Source organism: Caretta caretta, chromosome 15 (genome assembly GCF_965140235.1).
Source record: "Caretta caretta isolate rCarCar2 chromosome 15, rCarCar1.hap1, whole genome shotgun sequence".
In the NCBI taxonomy this organism is placed as follows: Eukaryota; Metazoa; Chordata; order Testudines; family Cheloniidae; genus Caretta; species Caretta caretta.
In genome coordinates, this window is record NC_134220.1 from 2,827,548 (window position 1) to 2,851,299 (window position 23,752).

At 44.0% G+C, this 23,752-nt stretch overlaps 1 protein-coding gene across 5 annotated transcripts in view; it reads left to right on the plus strand.

The window, feature by feature from the left end:
- OSBP2 (oxysterol binding protein 2) overlaps nt 1-23,752 on the plus strand; it is a 371,738-nt gene that overhangs the window by 28,495 nt on the left and 319,491 nt on the right. Inside the window, exon 1 of one of the 5 annotated variants that reach the window (XM_075120169.1) lies at nt 15,220-15,281. The exons of 3 other annotated variants lie outside the window; for them this stretch is intronic. In XM_075120169.1, coding sequence (XP_074976270.1) covers nt 15,235-15,281 — 47 coding nt within the window. In that variant the 5' untranslated portion in view covers nt 15,220-15,234. Of the gene's footprint in view, nt 1-15,219; nt 15,282-23,752 lie in introns of those variants that run through there. One more of the 5 variants, XM_075120170.1, reaches the window with a different exon arrangement.

A 23,752-nucleotide genomic window follows, 5' to 3' on the forward strand; every position in this document is an offset into this window, starting at 1 on the left:
GTCCTCTTGGTTGCTATATTTTGCATACTAACAAGAAAGTGTAAGTGAAAGTGTGGAAAACCATTTAATCTATTCTCAAGCAAAGGGGCTGAAGAACTATGCATCTCTTGAAACAATTTGACTGCAGGATTAATCCTTTGAGCCTGTTGATCAAAGGGATTTATCCAAGGTAGCCAGTGCTCTTTTGCATTGGAAAGCCAGAGTTCTGCATTGTATTAGCTCTCTTGCACTATTCTCTTTAAAGTACTGTGGGGCTGTTAATGGGGGAGGAGACAGGTCAGAAACTACTGCCCTCAGCAGACATAAATCGGTGATTTAGAGCTGTAAGGTGCTTTCTTCCATTTCAGTCTCATGAACCATCTGGTCTTGATTAGCTTCATGTGCCAGTGTGTAAACTTTCCAAGGCAGCTGTCATTTAAAAAAAAAAAAAAAAAAAAGGAAGGGTAACCACCTTTCTGTATACAGTGCTATAAAATCCCTCCTGGCCAGAGGCAAAACTCTTTTACCTGTAAAGGGTTAGGAAGCTAGGATAACCTTGCTGGCACCTGACCAAAATGACCAATGAGGAGACAAGATACTTTCAAATCGGGAGGGGTGGGGGAAACAAAAGGTTCGTCTGCCTGTGTGATGCTTTTGCCAGGAACAGATCAGGAAAGCAGTCTCAGAACTTCTGTTAGTAAGTAATCTAGCTAGAAATGCATTAGATTTCCTTTTGTTTAAATGGCTGATAAAATAAGCTGTGCTGAATGGAATATATATTCCTGTTTTTGTCTTTTTGTAACTTAAGGTTTTGCCTAGAGCGATTCTCTTGATTCTTTTGAATCTGATTACCCTGTAAGGTATTTGCTATCTTGATTTTACAGAGGTGATTCTTTTACCTTTTCTTTAAATTCTTCTTTTAAGAACCTGATAGATTTTTTTCATTGTTCTTAAGATCCAAGGGTTTGGGTCTGTGTTCACCTGTACAAATTGGTGAGGATTTTTATCAAGCCTTCCCCAGGAAAGGGGGTATAGGGCTTGGGGGGATATTTTGGGGGAAGATGTCTCCAAGTGGTCTCTTTCCCTGTTCTTTGTTTAACACGCTTGGTGGTGGCAGCATACAGTTCAAGGCAAAGTTTGTACCTTGGGGAAGTTTTTAACCTAAGCTGGTAAAAATAAGCTTAGGGGGTCTTCCATGCACGTCCCCACATCTGTACCCTAGAGTTCAGAGTGGGGAAGGGACCTTTGACAGCAGCTCATTCACTTTTAAGAGGGAGTGAAAGTGTTGCTATGAAGTCTTACATCACCACTTTGTGCAGAACATTTCTTTTGGTTCTTTTGTTTCATTAATGAAGTAACAGTTTCACTCTGTGAAGCAAGTTGAGATGCATTCCCAGGGTTATGACAGCAGCTTCAGAAGACTCTTCCGTTTTTGTTTGCACTTGTCCACACCAGCACTGTAAAAACCAGTGCAATATTTACTGTCCCTGATAACCAAATGGGCATGGGCGTAGTTTGCAAAAGTCAAATAGAGATAACGATAGCAGTAGTAAGTGTGAGGAGTACTTACTGATAGGTTAAAGTGACATCCACCCAAAATTTAGGTTTATAAAACTTCTTATTGGTAGAAATTCTTTCATGACTTTACAAAAATAAACAAGCCAGGGCCCTCTGTGCTTGAAAATGAGACTCTGTATCTTCTAACCTCTGCATAAAGACTTTCCCAAATTAGGCACTCTTTCCTTCCCAGAGTGAAAGGGATTCCTGCCAAGAACTGCAGGTGAGCAGATCTGAGACTGTGTTAAAACATGCATCTCTTGTGCCTAGAATGCTCACAGTGAAAGGTGAGTGTTTAAGGCTAGGTTCCTTTCTGAACAGTGTCCGTTACCAGATTATTTGAAACCCTGTTTATTAGTGGGAGTCCCGTTCATTTCTGAACTGTCCTGCCCTTTACCTTTTCTCTATGCTGGGAAATAATTCCATGCACAAAGGGGATAGAGGAACTGAGCTGTTTAGAGGAACTGAGCTGTTTGGGGTTTGAAGTGCTTAGGGTTTTGCAATAGCTCTGCCATTAGAGACTGATGTATTGAAACTCCCCTTTATGTTAAGTGCTTGGGATAAAGCTAGAGGCTTTGCTCCATCCATAGTGTGTGAGCCAGCCCATGCTGGAGGGTACATTGAAGGAAATGGGTTTTGCAGGTGTTACGGGGAATAGATTCTGTCTGGCTCACATCTCCACTGGAAAGAGAATTTGGCCTGCAGAATCTATCTCGATTCTCAGATCCCAGGGGTAACAGTGGGGGCCAGGAATGACTCTCTACTTGCAAACTGAGCAGGTTTTACCGGGAAGAATTGAGATCTTTTAGACATAGAACCACAATGTCATTTACTCATTTGTCAGAGTATAATCACACTCATTAGTGAGCTAAACACATTTCGAACTGTTAGCTGAAGTTGTTCAAATGGCTATCTCCTACATACACTGGCTTACTAGTAATGTCAGTCTGTGACATCACTCCTTCCTGTTGGAACAATGTCAGGGGACACTGAAATTGGATGGATGTAGGTTCTGTGTAGGATGGGACAAGAATTTCAGCTAAGCAAAACTCTGAGGAATCCCTGCATTCTTCACTAAGGTGCCACAAGTCCTCCTGTTCTTTTTGCAGATACAGACTAACACAGCTGCTATTCTGAAACTAGTAAAAGAATGGGCACATTTCTGTCCCAAAACCAGGCCTACATTGGAGATGCTCCAGAACTGCAAGTGCCTAGCACTTCCTTCAATATACCCCCAGTTCTTGATTTGGGCTTATATAACCTGTAAGGTGCACTATATGATATGGCTTTTATAGTAGCTTGTATCGGGTTCAGCCATTCTGGGAGTGTTTCAAACTGTTGCTCTCATTTCTGACTACTTATGGTTAGACAGGGCCCCTCTGTTAAATCTCCTCCTACAGTTTTTGAAGGAGGATGCTACAGAAGGGAAAAGAGGCATTTTGTTTTTCCACCAGTGTGCTTAGTTTGGGAACTGATCCCTCTAGTTATCTTAAATAGCAATTCCCTGCCTTAGTGTAGTAGGTTCTGCAGCTAAACCAAATTGGGGCAGCTGCAGAGGGAAAGGGAGTGTGGGAGGGGCGTGAAATCCCTGTATGTACACACTTTTTCTAGAGATTTTGGTATTATGTACGGTTTCAGAGTAACAGCCGTGTTAGTCTGTATTCGCAAAAAGAAAAGGAGTACTTGTGGCACCTTAGAGACTAACCAATTTATTTGAGCATGAGCTTTCGTGAGCTACAGTTCACTTCATCAGATGCATCATGCATTATGTAATCTTCAGACCTATTTTCTTCTTGGAAGCAATGTTCAGCTGAGAGCCTTCAATGTTATGCTGCATTCCTAATGTGTGTATCATCATCCTAATATCAGTGACGAACCAGCTTTGTAATAGCAGTTTCAAATCAAGAAACTGAAAGTTCAGGCAGATGAAGTAGTCTTGCCTGACCTAGGCAGCGCACAAGATGCCTAGCGTTGCATGCTAACCTGATGTCTGTGTGGTACAGTGAGGAGCCAGGAGAAAGTTGGCTGTAACTTCAAATCTCCTCCCTCTCTGTAGTTTGTCACAGCTTTAACTTGATGCCAGTATATGACTGCATGAATCTCTACTAATTGTAGTCAATATAGCGACCCAGAACACTCGGATAACTATCCAAATGGAACTGTTGCTCTAAATGTATATTTGCAATGGGGGTTTGGTGTATGGGGTCTGTCCCCAGGATCCCACGTAATATTTTTTTGGGGGCGGGGGGGTAGCAGTCACTGCTGTGCCAAAGTTCCCGTCTGTTTTGGTCTCACTTCTGTGAAGGGCAGGATGCATTCAACCCGGAGAACTAACACTGTTCTCCAGGTTGGCTTTAAGGGATTGCTGAGAAGTGATGAGGCTTCTCCACAAAGCCACTGAGCATACTGTCTGCAGCCGTCTCGCCGTGATAGTCCGAGGAGCACAGGGCTGAATTTGGGATCCTTTTCCAGCCCTGACTGGTGGGAAGCCTGCCCTCCCTGCCTTTAGTGCTGCCAAGGGTGGGTTTGTTAAATAAATGCACATTGTACATACACAGACTTACAAAAAACTTATTGCAGCTGTTGTATGTGTGATTTTTCTAGATCTTATAAAAGGAAGAAAGGAAAAGTCCAGGTCTATGTGGCATGTGGGATTTGCTATCTTGTATGAGCCTTAGCTAACAAGCTTTATAAGTTCCTTGAACATGCATATGCTTTCCCTGCATGTCATCTCTCTCCTGAAGTTGCAAGCCTGTTTTTTTTTTACTGGGAGTTCTCAGTGTATAATTTTTCAGTTATCTTTGTTAAAATCTTTCATTTTCTAGACCAAGTGAGGTCTAAAGAAAGAAACAGGGGCTGTGTGCATGCTCCTGCAGAGTCTCTCACTTCAGCTATTTGAGCTTTAGGCCTAAGTGCCACTAGATATTTCGGAAATGGAAGTTTTTTTAATCTTGCATAACACAAATGAGTGAAGGGATTTTGCTTAGTTTAACCCCTCAAGCCCGGTCTCCGTTACCTCCTGGAGAAACTGAGCATGGAAAATCTCAGCTTGCATGGTGAATTTTGCAGAAAGCTGTGTGTGTAAGGTTTGCAGTCTTTTAATATAGCATTTAATGTACTGAGAATTTTTTAAAGGTGTTAATTGAATTGAGGGTATAATGGCACCTTGCAGCTTGCTCTGTGTTGATGCTTGTTCCCAACCCCCAGTCACTGGGTACCAAATTTCAGTACAGAGTTTTAACTGCTAAAGCTTAAACTCCTAATAACAGTTGCGCTTGGAGATGGAAATGCTGATCCTGACCTTCACTAACATAGCACAAGCAGCGCCTGTAACTTAGTGCCAAGATACTGAGTGATAGGTTAAGTCATACAGAAGATACCCTTGGCACGTTAGCAGGCTGCCCTTTCTTTAATGATACAGCTGGTGGTTCTCACTCAAACTTCCATGTGGAATAGAGTGGCTGGTACAATGTTTTACATACGTGGTTATTCAATGAGTTTTTGATGCAGCTGTGCACGTAGCATTGGTCTTGGTCTTTGTAAATGTGATCTCAAGTTTCATGATCTCGATATCTCAAGTTTTGTCCCCATCTGAACTTGCTTCTTATTTGGCCTTTTCCTTTGAAAAAGGACGGGGTGGTTGTCATGGTGAAATGTGCAGAACTCTCAGCCTTGGAATCAAATCATCTCCATCTACAGAGCAGATATAGCGCAGACAGCAGTGGAATAAGATTCAGTCCCGTTCTCCCCCCCACTCCACCATCCAATTATGCATCTCACCCCTGACCTGGAGGGGACCAGCTCTGGGTATAGATTCATAGATATTAAGGTCAGAAGGGACCATTATGATCATCTAGTCTGAACTCCTGCACAACGCAGGCCACAGAATTTCACCCACCTACTCCTGCGATAAACCTCTCGCCTATGTCTGAGCTATTGAAGTCCTCAAATCATGGTTTAAAGACTTCAAGGTGCAGAGAATCCTCCAGCAAGTGACCCGTGCCCCATGCTACAGAGGAAGGTGAAAACCCCCCAGGGCCTCTTCCAATCTGCCCCGGAGGAAAATTCCTTCCCGACCCCAAATATGGCGATCAGCTGAACCCTGAGCATATTGGCAAGATTCACCAGCCAGATACCCAGGAAAGAATTCTCTGTAGTATCAGAAGGAAGCTGACAGCAAGGCATCTCTGGTGGGACTTGCTGAGCAGATCTATTTCAGAGGAAAGTATCAGCTCCTATTGTTGAGGCTTTGCTGGCAGAAATTTGGAGTGGATCATATCCTTAGCTATGGATCAGGGTTAGAATGCTGGCCATCAACATGTCTGAAAAAAGCTCGTTTAAACCCACCTAAACCCAACAGCTCAAACACTGACACAAGTACTCCTTTTCTTTTGTCTCCCTAATGTTTCCTCTTCAGCATCAAGTATTTTTGAGATCGAGTTCACGGCACAGAAATTCACATGTTACCCAGAGCTGACTTTTGCTTCATGAAATATGTGGAGGGCAACTTCCCTGGGGGAGAACCTGAATAGCCATATGACAGACTAATTAGAATTTCTCTGCCAGCCATCTGGAATGCAAGGGTTCACTTTTTTCTAATTGTACCTTCTAATCACTGCTTGTTGTGGGAGAAACATCCATCCCCAATCAGACTAATGAGGGGATCAGCCCAATTAGAATTTTGTAGTACCATGTAGCTTTCCCAGACTGCAATCTTAAAGCATTGGCCGTTTATAAGACTGTCGCTCTCATCTGCAGGCAGAGTAGTGTAAGCAAACCTACTATCTATTATTTGCCGTCCAAAGTTATTACATTGTCCAGTTCTGCTTATTTTACACTTACATGTCCTCTGTTCTTGTCTTTGCCCTGAGCTGTCTCTGCAGCTTATTAAAGGGCATTTCCTAGTGCCTTAGTCAATGTAAATGTAGTTACACAGCAATAGTGCCATCAGTTTACAGTTGAAGCTGATGTTAATCTTGCAGCACAACAGGAAAGTGGAACATGTAAACTAGCTGGAAAACATTAAAATTAAACTGGCTGCAAACTAATCTCGTTGAAAGAGAAAGCATGGGAGCAATATTATTTAGGTTGTGATCTCTGACGTCCATGGGAAGGTGTACTGTAGTATTGTAAGACACTAAAACGTATCTTAATAAGATCCTGAGTTAAATAAAATTTAACGTGTGGAAAATTGGGGAAGAAGACTTTGGTTTGGCTTGGGGTAACTTTAGGTTTGTGCTTCAGTATACAGGAGCATCTGTCTGTGGAAGGCTCTAGCTGATCCAGTTCAGCTGACTTGACTTGGATTCCTTTCACATTGTGAATTATTACTCTCTGCCCAAGCAAAAAGAGTGATGTGAGAGTTATACTTAGCTGCCCCTGGCTTCTTAATAGGTGTCAATAATTAATTCTGAATGGCATCTTGGGAACGGCCACTTCTCCAATAGGCCATAATTTTAGCTGTTTTAAAGGCGCAGTTCATATTTGATTTTCTTATACTGCCTTTGTGATAGCTGATGTTGGGCCTGTTTTGGACACGCTTTTTATGTAAAGATGGTTTTTATGATTTATGATTAAAACTTTCAAAATTGGCTAGTGATAGTCTTGGGCAGCCAACTTGACACCTTGAAGGAACCAAAAGTGCTGATCTAGCTACCCTGTGAAAATCACCTGTCAGTTGGGCATTGCTAGACACTATTCTGCTCTGATCTCTGTTCTAGCTAGGCTCCTCACCGTAGTGTCTGAGCACCTTTCAGTAATGCATTACGCACAGTGACTAACGGCTGTTGTGTGTGTTCTCTCATCCTCTGCTAAGGGCTGAACTGTATGCAGGGTAGTGCATTTTTGGAAATTTAATATAAACACAAACTGTTATATATCAGAGAAGGGAAGTCAAAGAAATGCACCTTGCATTCAGAGTAGAATTCGGTGTAGTTTGAGATGGTCCTTAGTTCCTGGGGGAGTTGATTCCACAGTCCCTGACTAGCACCAAGAAAGTTGTCTCCTGCACAGACCAATTTTACCCTTACTGTAGAGAATTCCATTGTGCAGAGGAGTAGAGCTGTTGACCACAGTCTTCAACCTGGAGCTTTAGGTGGTCGTCTGGGTATCTCGGGCCCAGGCCATAGAACATCTTAAAGTTAAAGACTGAGACCTTCAACTTGCTCTGATACACCGTGGGAAGCCGATGGAGGGCCAGTTGTGCTCGTGGTCACTGTGCTTCTGATGATATTTTCTACAGCATTCTGAACTAGCTGTAATTTTTTAAGCACCTAAGGCGTCATTCCTAGGTATATTGCATTGCTGTAGCGCAGCTGAGAGTTGACAAAGGCATGAATAACTCATGCCAGGTCATCATCTGCCGAGTTGGGACGGAGTCTCCTAGCCAAGCAGAAATGGTAGAAAGTGTTACTCTCAGAAGAGCTATGTGAGAGCTTAGCATCAATGTGGAATCCAAGAGCACTTCTAAACTACACGCTGAATTGACCAATTGTGGTTGTGTACTGCCAACCCAAAGAGACCATGCCGAAAACTGCCCACTTGTATCACCTCCGTCTTTTGGAAATAATGGACTTGTTTTTTAACATTAGCAAAAGAAAAGAAGAGAGTTTAAGGAAACTGAGAACATGTTCAAAACCTTCTAATAGCTTGAAACTATTTCTCCTTCTAGGTTTTTAATTTTAGAAATTAAGATAAATTGCTTTCTCCAGAGTATGAGTTAGTAATTTTGGGTGCAGTGTTAATGTCGAGTACAAAGAGTCCTTTGTGTCAGTAACAATCAGATAATTCATGTGGGATGTAAAGCCAACAGTGTTTTTATGAAATCATTGTAAACTAATGCAAATATTTTTCTTAACCATGTGGCTGAAGGAACTGATTGTAGAAAGGGTGTCTGGTGCAGAGATTGGGTTTGTTAAAACTGTTCTCGTGGCCTTGTCGGTACCGTCCAACAGCCCATTACTTGAGTCTGGCTTTGGCCATTCAGATACATAACGACAGAGGAAGGTTCAGACAGATCTACTTTTTTGGCCACTAGAGAATAGTTCTTGCATTGTTTGCAAGGTTAAGTGAAATGAAACAAGCTTTTTGTTATGCAAACGGTAGTATGAGGGAGTGTGGCACAATTTCTGCATTAAAATGACTCCACTGTTCTGAAAGACGTTGGAGATAGCAAGCCTCGCTAGCCAACACAGCTTTAGGATCTTTATGGTGGTGGGGGGTAGGGAAATGAGTTGCAGAAGTTGTTTGGATTTACATTGATTTTTCCAGGACATTATAAGAGACAGGGTGGTGAGGCAATATCTTATGTTGGACCAACATCTGTTGGTGAGAGAGAAACTTTTGAAAGCTTGTTTACCAGCAGAAGCTAGTCCAGTAAATGAGATTCTCACCCACCTTGTCTCTCTCCTACCCTAGGACCAGCATGGCTACAAAAACACTGCAAACAGGAAATTACAGACAAGAAAGCAATTTTCTTTCCTTGTCTAATAGGAAAACCTCCATTTTTAAATGAGATCCCTTTTAGGTGTATTTTAGTCTGCCTGGTACCTGTTACAATACCATACGGTTATACCTATGTCCAAGGTTACATTGTAAAGGTCTCAATGGTCAGGGTGAGCTGGAATTTCATAGAATATCAGGGTTGGAAGGGACCTCAGGAGGTCATCTAGTCCAACCCCCTGCTCAAAGCAGGACCAATCCTCAATTTTTGCCCCTGATCCCTAAATGGCCCCTCAAGGATTGAACTCTCAACCGTGGGTTTAGCAGGCCAATGCTCAAACCACTGAGCTAACCCTCCGCATGAGTAATAAGCAAGGAAGGATGATTGAGTCCGTCACTGCCAGGTTCCCATCACAGGGAAATGTCATCCCCTCCCACAGAGTAAAGTGCTGGCCAGTTAGTTCAGTAGGCCTGCTAAGTACTAAGGCCCCAACATCCTTTTCCAAAGACACACTAAAATAGCATGATGGCTGAATTGTTACCCTTGGCTACCCTACAAAAGTGAGCAGGAAGCAACATAGCCAGGAACAGCTAGAGGAAACAAGGCTCAGTGTAGCCAGTTGGGGACTAGATGTGAATGGGTGTGAATACTGCAGCCCTTTGCTCCAACACAAACCTCATCCCAATTCAGTGCCTCCTGGAGAGGCTGGCAATGGAAATTATTCTCTAGGACAGAGAAGAGAAGGCAAAGAGGAGGGGAATATGGTGCAACTATTATGTGACTTTACTCACTCAGCGTTATGCAGTGACTGAGCTGACTTTAAGGTGTCTAATTACAGTTGGAAGCATGACCTAGCCAGATAAGGTGCCGGGTCGCTCTAGAATGGGTCTAATGCTCTAGCAATGCAGTAGTGTTCACCTTGCAGCATCCTTGAACTCTTAGGGTATGTTTGTACTGTGGTGATAAACCCGTGGCACCGAATCTCAGAGCCTGGCTCGCCTGACTCGGGCTTGCAGGGCTCGGGCTGTGGGGCTAAAAGTTGTCGTGTAGGCATTTGGGCTGAGGGCAGAGCCTGGGTTCCGCATCATGGGGCCTGAGCCCTAACATCTGCACTACAATTTTATTGCCCCACAGGCCGAGCCCCACAAGCCTGAGTCAGCTGACCTGGACCGGCCGCAGCGTGTCGCAGGTCTTATCGCAGTGTAGACAGAACCTTCGCGTCCATTTGGAGCAATGCCCACCCGGCCAACACATGTATCTCTGCTTCACCATCCTTCACGTTTACAGGCATATTAGTGGGTGAAGGCGGGTGGACTTTGGCTTCCTTTCATGCCATTTCAGTACTTTCCACACAGTTCTGTTAGTGTACATGGGGTGGAGTGTGGCCTCCTTTCCTTATCTATTTGTGAGTGTTCAGTCAAACACTACTGCCCCAAAAAGAAAAGGAGTACTTGTGGCACCTTCGAGACTAACCAATTTATTTGAGCATGAGCTTTCGTGAGCCACAGCTCACTTCATCAGATGTGTACCGTGGAAACTGCAGCAGACTTTATATACACACAGAGAATATGAAACAATACCTCCTTCCACCCCACTGTCCTGCTGGTAATAGCTTATCTAAAGTGATCATCAGGTGGGCCATTTCCAGCACAAATCCAGGTTTTCTCACCCTCCACCCCCCCACACAAATTCACTCTCCTGCTGGTGCTAGCCCATCCAAAGTGACAACTCTTTACATAATCAAGTCGGGCTATTTCCTGCATAAATCCAGGTTTTCTCACTTCCCCCCCACCCCCATACACACACAAACTCACTCTCCTGCTGGTCTAAACTGACCACTCTCCAAGTTTAAATCCAAGTAAAACCAGAATATCTGGGGGGGGGGGGGGTAGGAAAAAACAAGAGGAAACAGGCTACCTGCCCCAGGAATCGGTGGCTATGTCTACACTGCAGCTGGGAAGCAGGTAGACAGACGCGCTAGCTCTGCTCCAGCTGGCATGCTAAAAACCGCAGGGCGGCCATAGAGTCACGGGCAGTGGCATGGGCTAGGCAGCCGAGGATGGACCCAGAGGGGTCGGGTGGGTTGTACTCGGGGGCTAGCTCGTGCCTCAGCATCCATAGTGCTGCTGTTAGTGCACGACTTGAGCTGAGCTAGCGCGTGTCCGTCCGCCCGGGCAGGGCTGGGAGGCGCGCTCCAGCTTCACAGTGGGCACAGCCCATTGCTCCGAAGGTGGAGTTTCATCTAGCTTCAGCCTCCTACTGGAGCTGATGGAAATGCAGATTATTTTTTTGATCCCTACAACTGTCTTAATTTCCAGCTCAGTTTTAGGGAGGGCCTGGAATGACAAGAGAATTGAAGGGCAGCAGCTGGCGTGCTGTGATTACCCATCTCATGGAGGAGAAAGTTGTGTGCATAAATCCTCTGTCCTTGTGTGCACGGTCAAGGCCCACTGTCTGAAAGGACACATCCTGGCAGAAGTTCCTTAGGGGTGAGCTAGGTACAGTACTGACAAGATTGCTGCAGAGTAGCTAGGAGGCTCTCTGTAGAACTGCTTCCCAAAGTCAGCAATAGAAAAGGGGGGCGATCTGAGAAATATCTGGCCTTGGGACACTGGGTAGGGAGGAACAGGATGGTGCAGAAGGTTCAGTGGAACCAAACAATATTTGTGAATCTTTCTGTTTTATCCCTACTCCTGTTAGTTCTCTGTACGATTGGGGAGACCCCTCACTTCAGGCCTTACCTTTCACACGACTCTCTCTGTCTGGGGCAGCTTTGGTTGAGATGTGTTCTGATCTCCTTCAGCATGCAGTACTCCACAGTATGTTACAGAACACAGGGCGTTGTAGGCAGTGAAGGGGCTAGGCCCAAAGCAATCATAGCAGCAATGGCTGGAGTAACTGGTTTGCAACAGGACGATTTGCATTCTGTTTTCTTTTCTCCGTGTATGGCTTTTTCAGTAACTGTTGCATGATGTTGGGTGGGGGGCTGGCAGGGGAGAGTCAGATTCTATTGGAATTGCTGATAGTTTGTCAGTGAGTTTGGGAGTGTTGGGGTCATAAACAGTGGCCTGAGATCTGGTGTCAGGACTGTGAGATGTGGTATTTGACCATGAGACATTTTTTTCCCCCGACACTGTTACGAGACCCTAGCTAGATGATAGCTAGACAAGTATCCAGTCAACTCGGCGTCTGCTGTCCCAGCTGGTATAAACAGTGGATATATGGGTGTGGTCACCTGGTGACAAACCACTGCAGGTGAGGATTGCAGCTGATCTGAATTGTTCCACAGTTTTGCTTCTGTCACATACTTGCTACCCATGTGATTGTTTTGTTGAGCCCAGTTGATGTGAACAGCACTGTCTAGTACACGGAGATGTGGTATTTTGTGACTCTCTGCTATTACAGGATGCACAGATCTCCAAGTAGGTTATCAAAATCTATTGTGGTGAAAGCAGGAGGAGGAAACTGCTCAGCATTCAATAACCTTGCTACAGACATTATATTTTTCTTCTGGACTGCAAATCATCTCTCCATTGCTCTGCTTTTGGGCATTCGCATCTTCCTGGTCTCGCTGGTTCACGTCACAGCTCTTTTGCAGAACAGAGGTGTTCCGTGAAACTGCTGGAATTCACATCTCCATTGCAGCACTTCTGTGTAACTAGTGAGATTCTTCAGCTTCTCTAAGCAGCCACTGCTACTGTTCCCTTGGACCCTCCTCAGCACACTCAACCACTCCTTCAGGTTGCCAGTGGCCTTTTGAGGGTGCTAATTCCTGCCAGATCGGCTGTTTTCATTCTCTTTCAGCCTATGGAGATACACAAAACAAGATTTTACCAATTCCATGGGCCAAAATACTAAGAGCAGCAGATCTGGTAAGGCTTGGTCCCGAGTACAGAGCCAGGGGCTCAAGTTGGCTTGTATTTGAGCCGCTGGCCTGTGCTTCTGTTTGTGCTGCAATGTCCACATTGGCACTGATGAAGTGAGCTGTAGCTCACGAAAGCTCATGCTCAAATAAATTGGTTAGTCTCTAAGGTGCCACAAGTACTCCTTTTCTTTTTGCACATTGGCATTGTTGGTGAGCTAGCTGGGGCAGAGTGAGCACATGTCTGTCTGCGCTGGAAGGCTTCCTCCGCACTGTTACCTGCTTTGGAGTTATTCTGGGGCAGGGCTCTGGCCTGTGCTATGCAGGAGGCCAGACTAGATGGTCACAATGGTTCCTTCTGCCTCGAAATCTAGGACTCTGTTCCTTCTGCTTTTCTCTAGGCCTGTGTCTTGGTGCTCTGCCTTGCTACTCTGTGGCACAGCCAGGAGAGCCCCAGAGCTCTCAGGCTGGACTTTGGCCCTGTGACTATGCTGTTGTAGGGAGAGCTGCACAAGTGAAAGCTTGAACTCCAAATAGCGAGTCCTGATAGGGGGGCACTGGAGGGCCAAATACAGTAGGCAGGCTGCTGTGCATCCATTTTTTGTTTAAAGGGACAAGGTCAATGTTTTGCCCCACACTCAGACCTCCTTTCAACATGAAATATATTTAACTTCCTTCCTCAACTTGGGGAATAGAGGAAATCTCTGTGCCCAAAACAAGGACCACAGCACAGATAAAATTCCAATTGCTCTCCTGGACTTGTAAGCCCCAGATTTCTGGGTTCTTCCCAATCGCAGGCACACTGCTCAGGTACCCAGTTCGTTCTTGAGAGCAAGGACAGATTTTGAAATATGTAAGAATCCCCTCTCCCAGAGCAAGAGCCTTGTATATTTCAATATTTTGTCTGCTCATGTGAACAGAGCAGGCAGGCAGAGCGGAGGGGCAGCATCACCCACGCATGTCTGCAAAGCAAAACCCAGCTTAGAAAGCTCTGATTCTTAGTCATACTGTCCTGACAGTAGCCATTTCAGTCTTGTTGGAAAGTTGTTTCCAAATCAGACTCTAAGCTCATGTCTCCATGGAGCATCTTTCTCATTTTCTCCCTTCAAAAGAAGGTGAATATCAGCAGTGTTCTGCAAAAAGCTACGTCTCTCTAATCTGCTAGCATGTCAGAATGGGCCAAGGCAGTGTATGTGTCTCTCCCTGCCCCCAGAGGGCTCACTGCTTCAGTGGGGAAAGATCTTGGATGGGATGGGAGTGTCTTATAGCATTTCCGGTTTAGGAGCAGAGAACTCTACCAGAAGAATTGGCAAAGAGTCCTGTGGCACCTTATAGACTAACAGACGTATTGGAGCATAAGCTTTCCTGGGTGAATACCCACCTCGTCAGATGCAACCCACAAAAGCTTATGCTCCAATACGTCCGTTAGTCTATAAGGTGCCACAGGACTCTTCGCTGCTTTTAGAGATCAGGACTAACACTGCTACCCCCTGATACTTGCCAGAAGAATGTGATTCCTTTAAATCATTCTAACAGTGAAACTCGGTTCAGCTGTCGTGCTGAAGAAATCAAGCTATTGAGAGATCAGCTATAAGTGTCAGATTTGGCAAATTTCAGAGTAGTGAGCCTGGTGTATGACTAGCAGTTTGGCTATATCATTGGTTGGGCTGGGGCAGTTTCTTTACCACATCCTTTCAAAGTTGTGTTTCTTTGAGAGTGCTTGCAGTGTGGTCTGGTCTTGGTTCAGCTTGTATGTTAGCTGCTTTCCACGTTTCGCGTGTGGGATTTTGGAAGGCCCTCTCCTCTATAACTCACCCTCCAACATATCTTCTGTTGTACTGGCTGGGGGCTGCTAGACAGTACATTCCCCTGATTCTCTTTACCCACTCTCCAGAGAAGAGGAACCACTTCAGTTTTACTGCTTCTTCAACTCTTTTGCCGCCTTGGCTGTTCTTGCCAGATGTGAACTGTGGTATTGATCTAAGGACATGGCAGATTGTTTTGCTTAATGAGAAAAGCAGGAGATTGAGTTGAGGGTCTTGGCTCAGAGAAGGAATGTTGTTCCGTGGTTAGAGCAGGGGCGTTACTTCCATTCTTGGGCCAGTCACTATCTCAACATGTGACCTTGGACAAACCCTCTCCGTGTCTGTTTTCCAGCTCATAAAATGAGCAGTTAACTGCTGGAACAATTTATCAAGGCTCCTGGTGGATTCTCCATAACTGACCATTTTTAAATCAAGACGGATGCTTTCCTAAAAGATCTGCTCTACAAATTATTTTGGGGAAGTCCTATGGTCTGTGCTGTTCAGGAGATCAGATTAGATAATCACAATGGTCCATTCTGGCTTTAGGGTCTATGAATCTATGGAAAATGGATATTGTACTGCTTTCCAGCATGGTGAGGACTAATGGATGCTTTGGGATCCACAGGCATAAGGTGCTGTAAGTACCCCGCAGCATTAGCACTGATTTCAGTCCTCCTACACAGTGTGGCTTCCCCTATTTTAACCTCTGTGTGTTTGGTTTTCTTTTCTTTATGGAGGATTTTGAGAGAAAGTAGGACAAACCTAGTCCTCTCATGTAATCGCAATGCAGCACCTGGCTGAGTCCCCTTGGTTCATTAATCATCCAGCTGCTGATTGCGGATTTAGGGAGGCAGAGAGCTCTAGGTAGCAGCATCTCCTCAGCCTGTAAGGACATCACGTGATTTGACTGATCTGAAACAAGCAAAAGCACTCAGACTAGAACACTGAAGTCACATGGTGCCATTATTTGTGCTTAAGAAGCTATTTCTGGAACAGCACTTCAAACTCAAACATGAGCATATATATTTTCCCTGCAAAACTGCTGGCTTCGTGTATATGCCTATTACCAAAAATGTGCAAAGCCTTTGTTGTCTTGAGTCTTAGACGCATAAACCTTCCTTCTTACTATGATTTATTTATGTATGGTCATTTCACACACGCAACTAATCATGTTAGATAGACTAGACTGTTCCTGAAAAATTGATATCCCGGAAGGAGCAGAACGTATGGCAAGAAAAACAGATTTTCATATAAATGGCATTTTATGAAGAATTTCAGTTTTCTTAAAATTGGTGACAAAACTACTACTGTATTTGAATGGTAACCTGGCAGCTGGCCAATTGTGCCTATTAATGCATTATAATGTTAAAAAGGCAATTATTAATTGTAGCAGCTTTATGTTCAGTGATTACGTACAGACACTTACAACACTGCTTTTCCCAAGGCAAAGAATGACTCAGACATCTGCTTCTAAATTGTGCTGGCTCTCATCATGACAGCCTTGTGCTCTAAAGGGAAGAACAAATCCTGTTTGTTAAAATGTCTGACTGGAACTTCTGAAGGAGAAGCAGAATATAATGTGCATTCCAGACATTTTAGCTGGTTTGAAGGAATGAGATTTTCATGTAAATGTTTAATTCATCCTTCATCTCTGGGTTAGATTTTAATGGGAAGGAAAAGAATCTTTCTCTTAGGGATGGCTGTTAATTCTCAACACTTGATTGACTTCTTGTACCTTTCAAAGGACTGGCATGAAGAGGTGGCTGGTTTCAGAAGCACAGTAATGGTCCTCACAGCAATATAGTGGCTCAGCTTCGTAGCCAGCTCACTTCACCTGGTGTAATTGAATTACAGAGCATGGTGGCATTTAGGACATATCAGGCTTACCCATTTAATCAGGCTTTAACTAAGGCCTGGTCTACACTAGAAATTTAGGTCAGTTTAACTGAATCAGTGAGGGGTGTGTGAAAAATCCACATCCCCTGAGAGGCATAGTTAAGCTGATCCAAATCCCTGTGTAGACTGTGCTAGGTTGACACACGAATTCTCTCATCGACCTAGTTACCACCTCTTGGGGAGGTGAGTTACCTACGCTGACAGGAGAACTTCCATTGACAGAGGTAATGTCCACGCTGAAGTGATGCAGCGGCCCCGTTGTAGTGTTTTAAGTATAGACCAGCCCTGATTTCTATGAGACGAGTCGGGAGGTCCTGCTACGGGACAGATAAAGGGGCAGTGCAATTTATTCAGTCATTCTCATGACTGACTTAATTTTATAATTTTTTTCAACTTCCTGTGGAAAGTGCACAATGGTTACCATAGAAATACAAGAGGAGATGTATTAGCTTCTCCACCTCAAGAATTCTCTGGTCATTGACTGAATATGGCCTGCTGGCTTTTTCAGATCATCATCATGGGAAAATCATTTACCTGTTCGATCGGACCTTTTGTAGTAGCCTGATAGGGCTGATAACTTGGAGGAGGAATATACTTAAATTGCATTATGAACTTGCATGTGTGCCAATGACTTCATATCAAATTTGCTCCATTCAACTTAGTTTGACTAACAGCCAGCACTACAAGCTCACACTGGGATCTGAGAGTCAGTCAGGGCTATTTCTGGTTCAGTGATCCCTATGTGTGCACAATAAATAAACAAATAAAAATCTGCGATCAGAACTTAGCCAACAGTTTTGTTTCATGAGCCACAATAGAATCCAGCTTGTTCTCTCCTAGCTGTATGGGCTCAGGAATTAACAGTAATAAAAGCTTACTTGATCAAGAGTCAGCAGATGAGTCTAAATAGACCTGGGACTGATCTGTTGCATTAAGTTGGTGACACTTTTACACTGACCTATCCTTTGAGCAGTCTCCAAGGACTCTTTTTTCGAGTGCACCTACACTCTGTTTTCAATACTCCTTGGGTATATTTTTTGAAAGTGCTGAAGCTCCATTTTCTGTAGTGATTTATGCACTTGGGAGCCTAAGTCCCATTGCCTTTCAGTAAGATTTAGGCTCTTACATGTCCAAATCACTTTTGAAAATAGGGCTTAGCTCATAAGGCACTCAAGGCTTTTGAATATGTTAGCCTTAGTCTCCATGGTGAGAGTTCTTGGTGGAAGTTGGTTAGTAATTGCGTGATGGGGCAGTCACACTTTGGGGTGCAATCCAGACCAGTGAGGGGTTGTCACCTCTTATGCTGTAACCCTAGTGCCTCACAATGCTTCTCCCACTGCAGCTTTCTGCCTGGGGAGCTCACTGTCAGCACCAAGCATGCAGGTCACGCTCTGAGTGTCTGTTCCGTTGTTATACAAATAAAATAAAAACCAGCAGGATCTTATTAAAGGGAAAAAGGCAAAATACCACATTTATTGTGAATACAGAAAGAATCATAGTAAGTAGTTAGTTATAGCTATAACATTCCATTCAATCTCATATTTATTCACACATTCATTCATACAAACACACACACACACACACAGGTTCTGCAAGGTTGTTATCTTAGTTACCAGCCTTAGAGTTGCTCATGCCAAGCCACTGGCCACGTGGCCTGGACATGAGGAGGGAGCAGGGCCTTGTCAGATGCTCATCTGATGCTCCTGGAAGTTGGTTTGCAGAATCAGACCCCAAAGTTCTCACTTTCTAGAGTCCATTTTTATAGGAGTTTCTTCTTATGCCAGTCTATGGGAATTGCTTCATCATGCTGTTGCTGAATCAATCAGCAGATGGCACATTCCTGATGGTTCCGTGCTGCCAGATGTTATCTCGTTCTTTGGTTCTCCCATTCTGGAGGCTGTTGGGTGGATTCCAGTCTGCCCTCCGGGGGTCCTCTGGTTATTTCCACTTGACGCCTTCTTGAGCCGATGGACACTGGATTCTTAGGCTGGCACCTCCCTGATCATTCAGTTGTTATCCACACAAAGCATCCATCCACATACATCCTCTATCTCTATTTTAATCATAATTGTTAACAAAGCGAGATGAATACAACAAAAGGGCGGGGAGTCTCTGGGTGCTGTTTCTGTTGTTGCAGAGCATTGCTTTGAGTCTCTCTCTGTGTGAGTAGTTACAAAGAATTGCTTTGAGAACAGAAAAGAAAAGGAGTACTTCTGGTACCTTAGAGACTAACCAATTTATTTGAGCATAAGCTTTCGTGAGCTACAGCTCACTTCATCGGATGCATACTGTGGAAAATACAGAAGATGTTCTTATACATACAAACCATGAAAAAATGGGTGTTTAGCACTACAAAAGGTTTTCTCTCCCCCCACCCCACTCTCCTTCTGGTAATAGCTTATCTAAAGTGATCACTCTCCTTACAATGTGTATGATGATCAAGTTGGGCCATTTCCAGCACAAATCCAGGGTTCTCCGACTGGTTTATGAATGTTATAATTCTTGACATCCGATTTGTGTCCATTTATTCTTTTACATAGAGACTGTCCAGTTTGCCCAATGTACATGGCAAAGGGGCATTGCTGGCACATGATGGCATATATCACGTCGGTGGATGTGCAGGTGAAGGAGCCTTTGATAGTGTGGCTGATGTTGTTAGGCCCTGTGATGGTGTCCCCTGAATAGATATGTGGGCATAGTTGGCAATGGGCTTTGTTGCAAGGATAGGTTCCTGGGTTAGTGGTTCTGTTGTGTGGTATGTGGTTGCTGGTGAGTATTCACTTCAGGTTGGGGGGCTGTCTATAGGCAAGGACTGGCCTGTCTCCCAAGATCTGTGAGAGTGTTGGGTCATCCTTCAGGATAGGTTGTAGATCCTTGATAATGCATTGGAAGGGTTTTAGTTGGGGGCTGAAGGTGACGGCTAGTGGCGTTCTGTTATTTTCTTTGTTAGGCCTGTCCTGTAGTAGGTAACTTCTGGGAACTCTTCTGGCTCTATCAATCTGTTTCTTCACTTCCGCAGGTGAGTATTGTAATTGTAAGAATGCTTGATAGAGATCTTGTAGGTGTTTGCCTCTGTCTGAGGGGTTGGAGCAAACAGAGACCTCCCTACCAACACTACAAAAAGGAGGATTCTAGGTGGACTCTTCCTGAAGGTTGAGACAGCAGACTGGACTTCTACATAGTGCTTCCGCCGACGTGCATGGGCTGAAATTGTGGAAAAGCAGCATCGCTTGCCCCACAACCTCAGCTGTGCAGAACACAATGCCATCCACAGCCTCAGAAAGAACTCTGACATCAAATTCAATAAATCTGACAAAGGAGGTGCTGCTATCATGAATAGGTCAGAATATGAACAAGAGGCTGCTCGGCAGCTCTCCAACACCACTTTCTACAAGTCAGGTTTCAGAGGAACAGCCGTGTTAGTCTGTATTCGCAAAAAGAAAAGGAGTACTTGTGGCACCTTAGAGACTAACCAATTTATTTGAGCATGAGCTTTCGTGAGCTACAGCTCACTTCATCAGATGAAGTGAGCTGTAGCTCACGAAAGCTCATGCTCAAATAAATTGGTTAGTCTCTAAGGTGCCACAAGTACTCCTTTTCTTTCTACAAGTCAGTACCCTCTGATCCCACTGAGAGGTACCAAAAGAAACTACAGCATTTGCTCAAGAAACTCCCTGAAAAAGCACAAGATCAAATCCGCACAGACACACCCCTGGAATGCCAACCTGGGATATTCTATCTAATACCCAAGATCCATAAACCTGAAAATCCTGGGCGCCCCATCATCTCAGGCATTGGCACCCTGACAGCAGGATAGTCTGGCTATGTAGACTCCCTCCTCAGGCCCTATGCTACCAGCACTCCCAGCTACCTTCGAGACACCACTGACTTCCTGAGGAAACTACAATCCATCGGTGATCTTCCTGATAACACCATCCTGGCCACTATGGATGTAGAAGCCCTCTACACCAACATTTCACACTAAGATGGACTACAAGCCGTCAAGAACACTATCCCCGATAATGTCACGGCTAACCTGGTGGCTGAACTTTGTGACTTTGTCCTTACCCATAACTATTTCACATTTGGGGACAATGTATACCTTCAAATCAGCGGCACTGCTATGGGTACCCGCATGGCCCCACAGTATGCCAACATTTTTATGGCTGACTTAGAACAACGCTTCCTCAGCTCTCGTCCCCTAACGCCCCTACTCTACTTGCGCTACATTGATGACATCTTCATCATCTGGACCCATGGAAAAGAAGCCCTTGAGGAATTCCACCATGATTTCAACAATTTCCATCCCGCCATCAACCTCAGCCTGGTCCAGTCCACAGAAGAGATCCACTTCCTGGACCCTACAGTGCTAATAAACGATGGTCACATAAACACCACCCTATACCGGAAACCTACTGACCGCTATTCCTACCTACATGCCTCCAGGTTTCACCCTGACCACACCACACGATCCATTGTCTACAGCCAAGCTCTGCGATACAACCGTATTTGCTCTAACCCCTCAGACAGAGACAAACACCTACAAGATCTCTATCAAGCATTCTTACAACTACAATACCCACCTGTGGAAGTGAAGAAACAGATTGATAGAGCCAGAAGAGTTCCCAGAAGTTACCTACTACAGGACAGGCCTAACAAAGAAAATAACAGAACGCCACTAGCGGTCACCTTCAGCCCCCAACTAAAACCCCTCCAACACATTATTAAGGATCTACAACCTATCCTAAAGGATGACCCAACACTCTCACAAGTCTTGGGAGACAGGCCAGTCCTTGCCTACAGACAGCCCCGCAACCTGAAGCAAATACTCACCAACAACCACATACCACACAACAGAACCACTAACCCAGGAACTTATCCTTGCAACAAAGCCCGTTGCCAATTGTGCCCACATATCTATTCAGGGGACACCATCACAGGGCCTAATAACATCAGCCACACTATCAGAGGCTCGTTCACCTGCACATCCACCAATGTGATATATGCCATCATGTGCCAGCAATGCCCCTCTGCCATGTACATTGGTCAAACTGGACAGTCTCTAAGTAAAAGAATAAATGGACACAAATCGGATGTCAAGAATTATAACATTCATAAACCAGTCGGAGAACACTTCAATCTCTCTGGTCACGCAATCACAGACATGAAGGTCGCTATCTTAAAACAAAAAAACTTCAAATTCAGACTCCAGCGAGAAACTGCTGAATTGGAATTCATTTGCAAATTGGATACTATTAATTTAGGCTTAAATAGAGACTGGGAGTGGCTAAGTCATTATGCAAGGTAGCCTGTTTCCTCTTGTTTTTTCCTACCTCCCCCCCCCCAGATGTTCTGGTTTAACTTGGATTTAAACTTGGAGAGTGGTCAGTTTAGATGAGCTATTACCAGCAGGAGAGTGAGTTTGTGTGTGTATGGGGGTGGGGGGGATGTGAGAGAACCTGGATTTATGCAGGAAATAGCCCGACTTGATTATGTAAAGAGTTGTCACTTTGGATGGGCTAGCACCAGCAGGAGAGTGAATTTGTGTGGGGGGGTGGAGTGTGAGAAAACCTGGATTTGTGCTGGAAATGGCCCACCTGATGATCACTTTAGATAAGCTATTACCAGCAGGACAGTGGGGTGGGAGGAGGTATTGTTTCATGATCTCTGTGTATATATAAAGTCTGCTGCAGTTTCCACGGTATACATCTGATGAAGTGAGCTGTAGCTCACGAAAGCTCATGCTCAAATAAATTGGTTAGTCTCTAAGGTGCTACAAGTACTCCTTTTCTTTTTGCGAATACAGACTAACACGGCTGTTACTCTGAAACCTTCTATAAATCAGTTGATTAAATTGTTTATCACTTGAGTCAGTCTCTCTGCTTATAATAGACCAGTAAACCTTTGCAATGAATTCTTTGAAAAGTAAAAGCCAGATCAAGCTTTTCTTTTCTGCCAGGTTTCAGAGTAGCAGCCGTGTTAGTCTGTATTTGCTAAAAGAAAAGGAGGACTTGTGGCACCTTAGAGACTAACCAATTTATTTGAGCATAAGCTTTCGTGAGCTACAGCTCACTTCATCGGATGCATTCAGTGGAAAATACAGTGGGGAGATGTATATTTTTCTGCCATGCTGTCTTCTCCCAGACTTGTTACCTATTGGTTTCAGTTCCATTATATGTAAATAGACCTCCATTGTCCCTGCCTGATGACCAGGCTATCAGAAAAGCAAATACAAGTTCCTTTGTCTAGGGCAGTCTGGGCTTAGGCATTGCTTGGCAAATACCTTTAAGGACATAATTCTAGTGCATTCACAACTTTTTGTACATACCTCTGCATGCATCATGCAAGAATATTAATGATCAGTGAGTTATTAATTTTTGAATGACCTATTTCATGACCTTTCTTAGATAAAGATTATAACAATAGGGTATTAGGTGGACTCATATCCAGCTTCTCGTCCACTGTCACCCCAGGTCCTTTTCCGCAGAACTGCTTCCTAGCCATTTGGTCCCTAGTCTGTAGCGGTGCATTGGATTCTTCCGTCCTAAGTGCAGGACTCTGCACTTATCCTTGTTGAACCTCATCAGATTTCTTTTGGCCCAATCCTCCAGTTTGTCTAGGTCCCTCTGTATCCTATCCCTACCTGCCACCGTATCTACCACTCCTCCTAGTTTAGTATCATCCTCAAATTTGCTGAGAGTGCAATCCACACCATATATAGTGTGGTATAGGATATAGTGAGTCAATTCATTAAGTGCAGATAATGCTTCCTTTGCTTAATCAGTTAGCTTTAAATGCAGGACATGTTTTGATAAACTTTTTTCTTATATCCAGCACATTTGAGATTATTTAAATTAAACTAACTTTAAATGCAGTTTGTGCATTTGTAACTGAATTTTTATCTCCATCCAAATGCAGCTTGACAGAAACAGAGTGAAACGTTAATCTAATAAAAAAAAATTAATCGGTCACCATTTTGTAGCATTATAAAAATGTAAAGATTAACTATTTGAATAAATGTATGTTAAGTTATATACTTGTTTAAATTTGCGTAGCTAGAGAGCATCCTCCAAGTTTAGTGTAAAGGCTGTATTTAGTTGCAAATCAGCATGTTGTAAAGTTTACTAACAAACGAAAATCAACCTTTCTTTAGGAAAATAACTAATGTACAAAGAAAGAACAAGATTAAAATCAATGATTTAAATAAAGGTT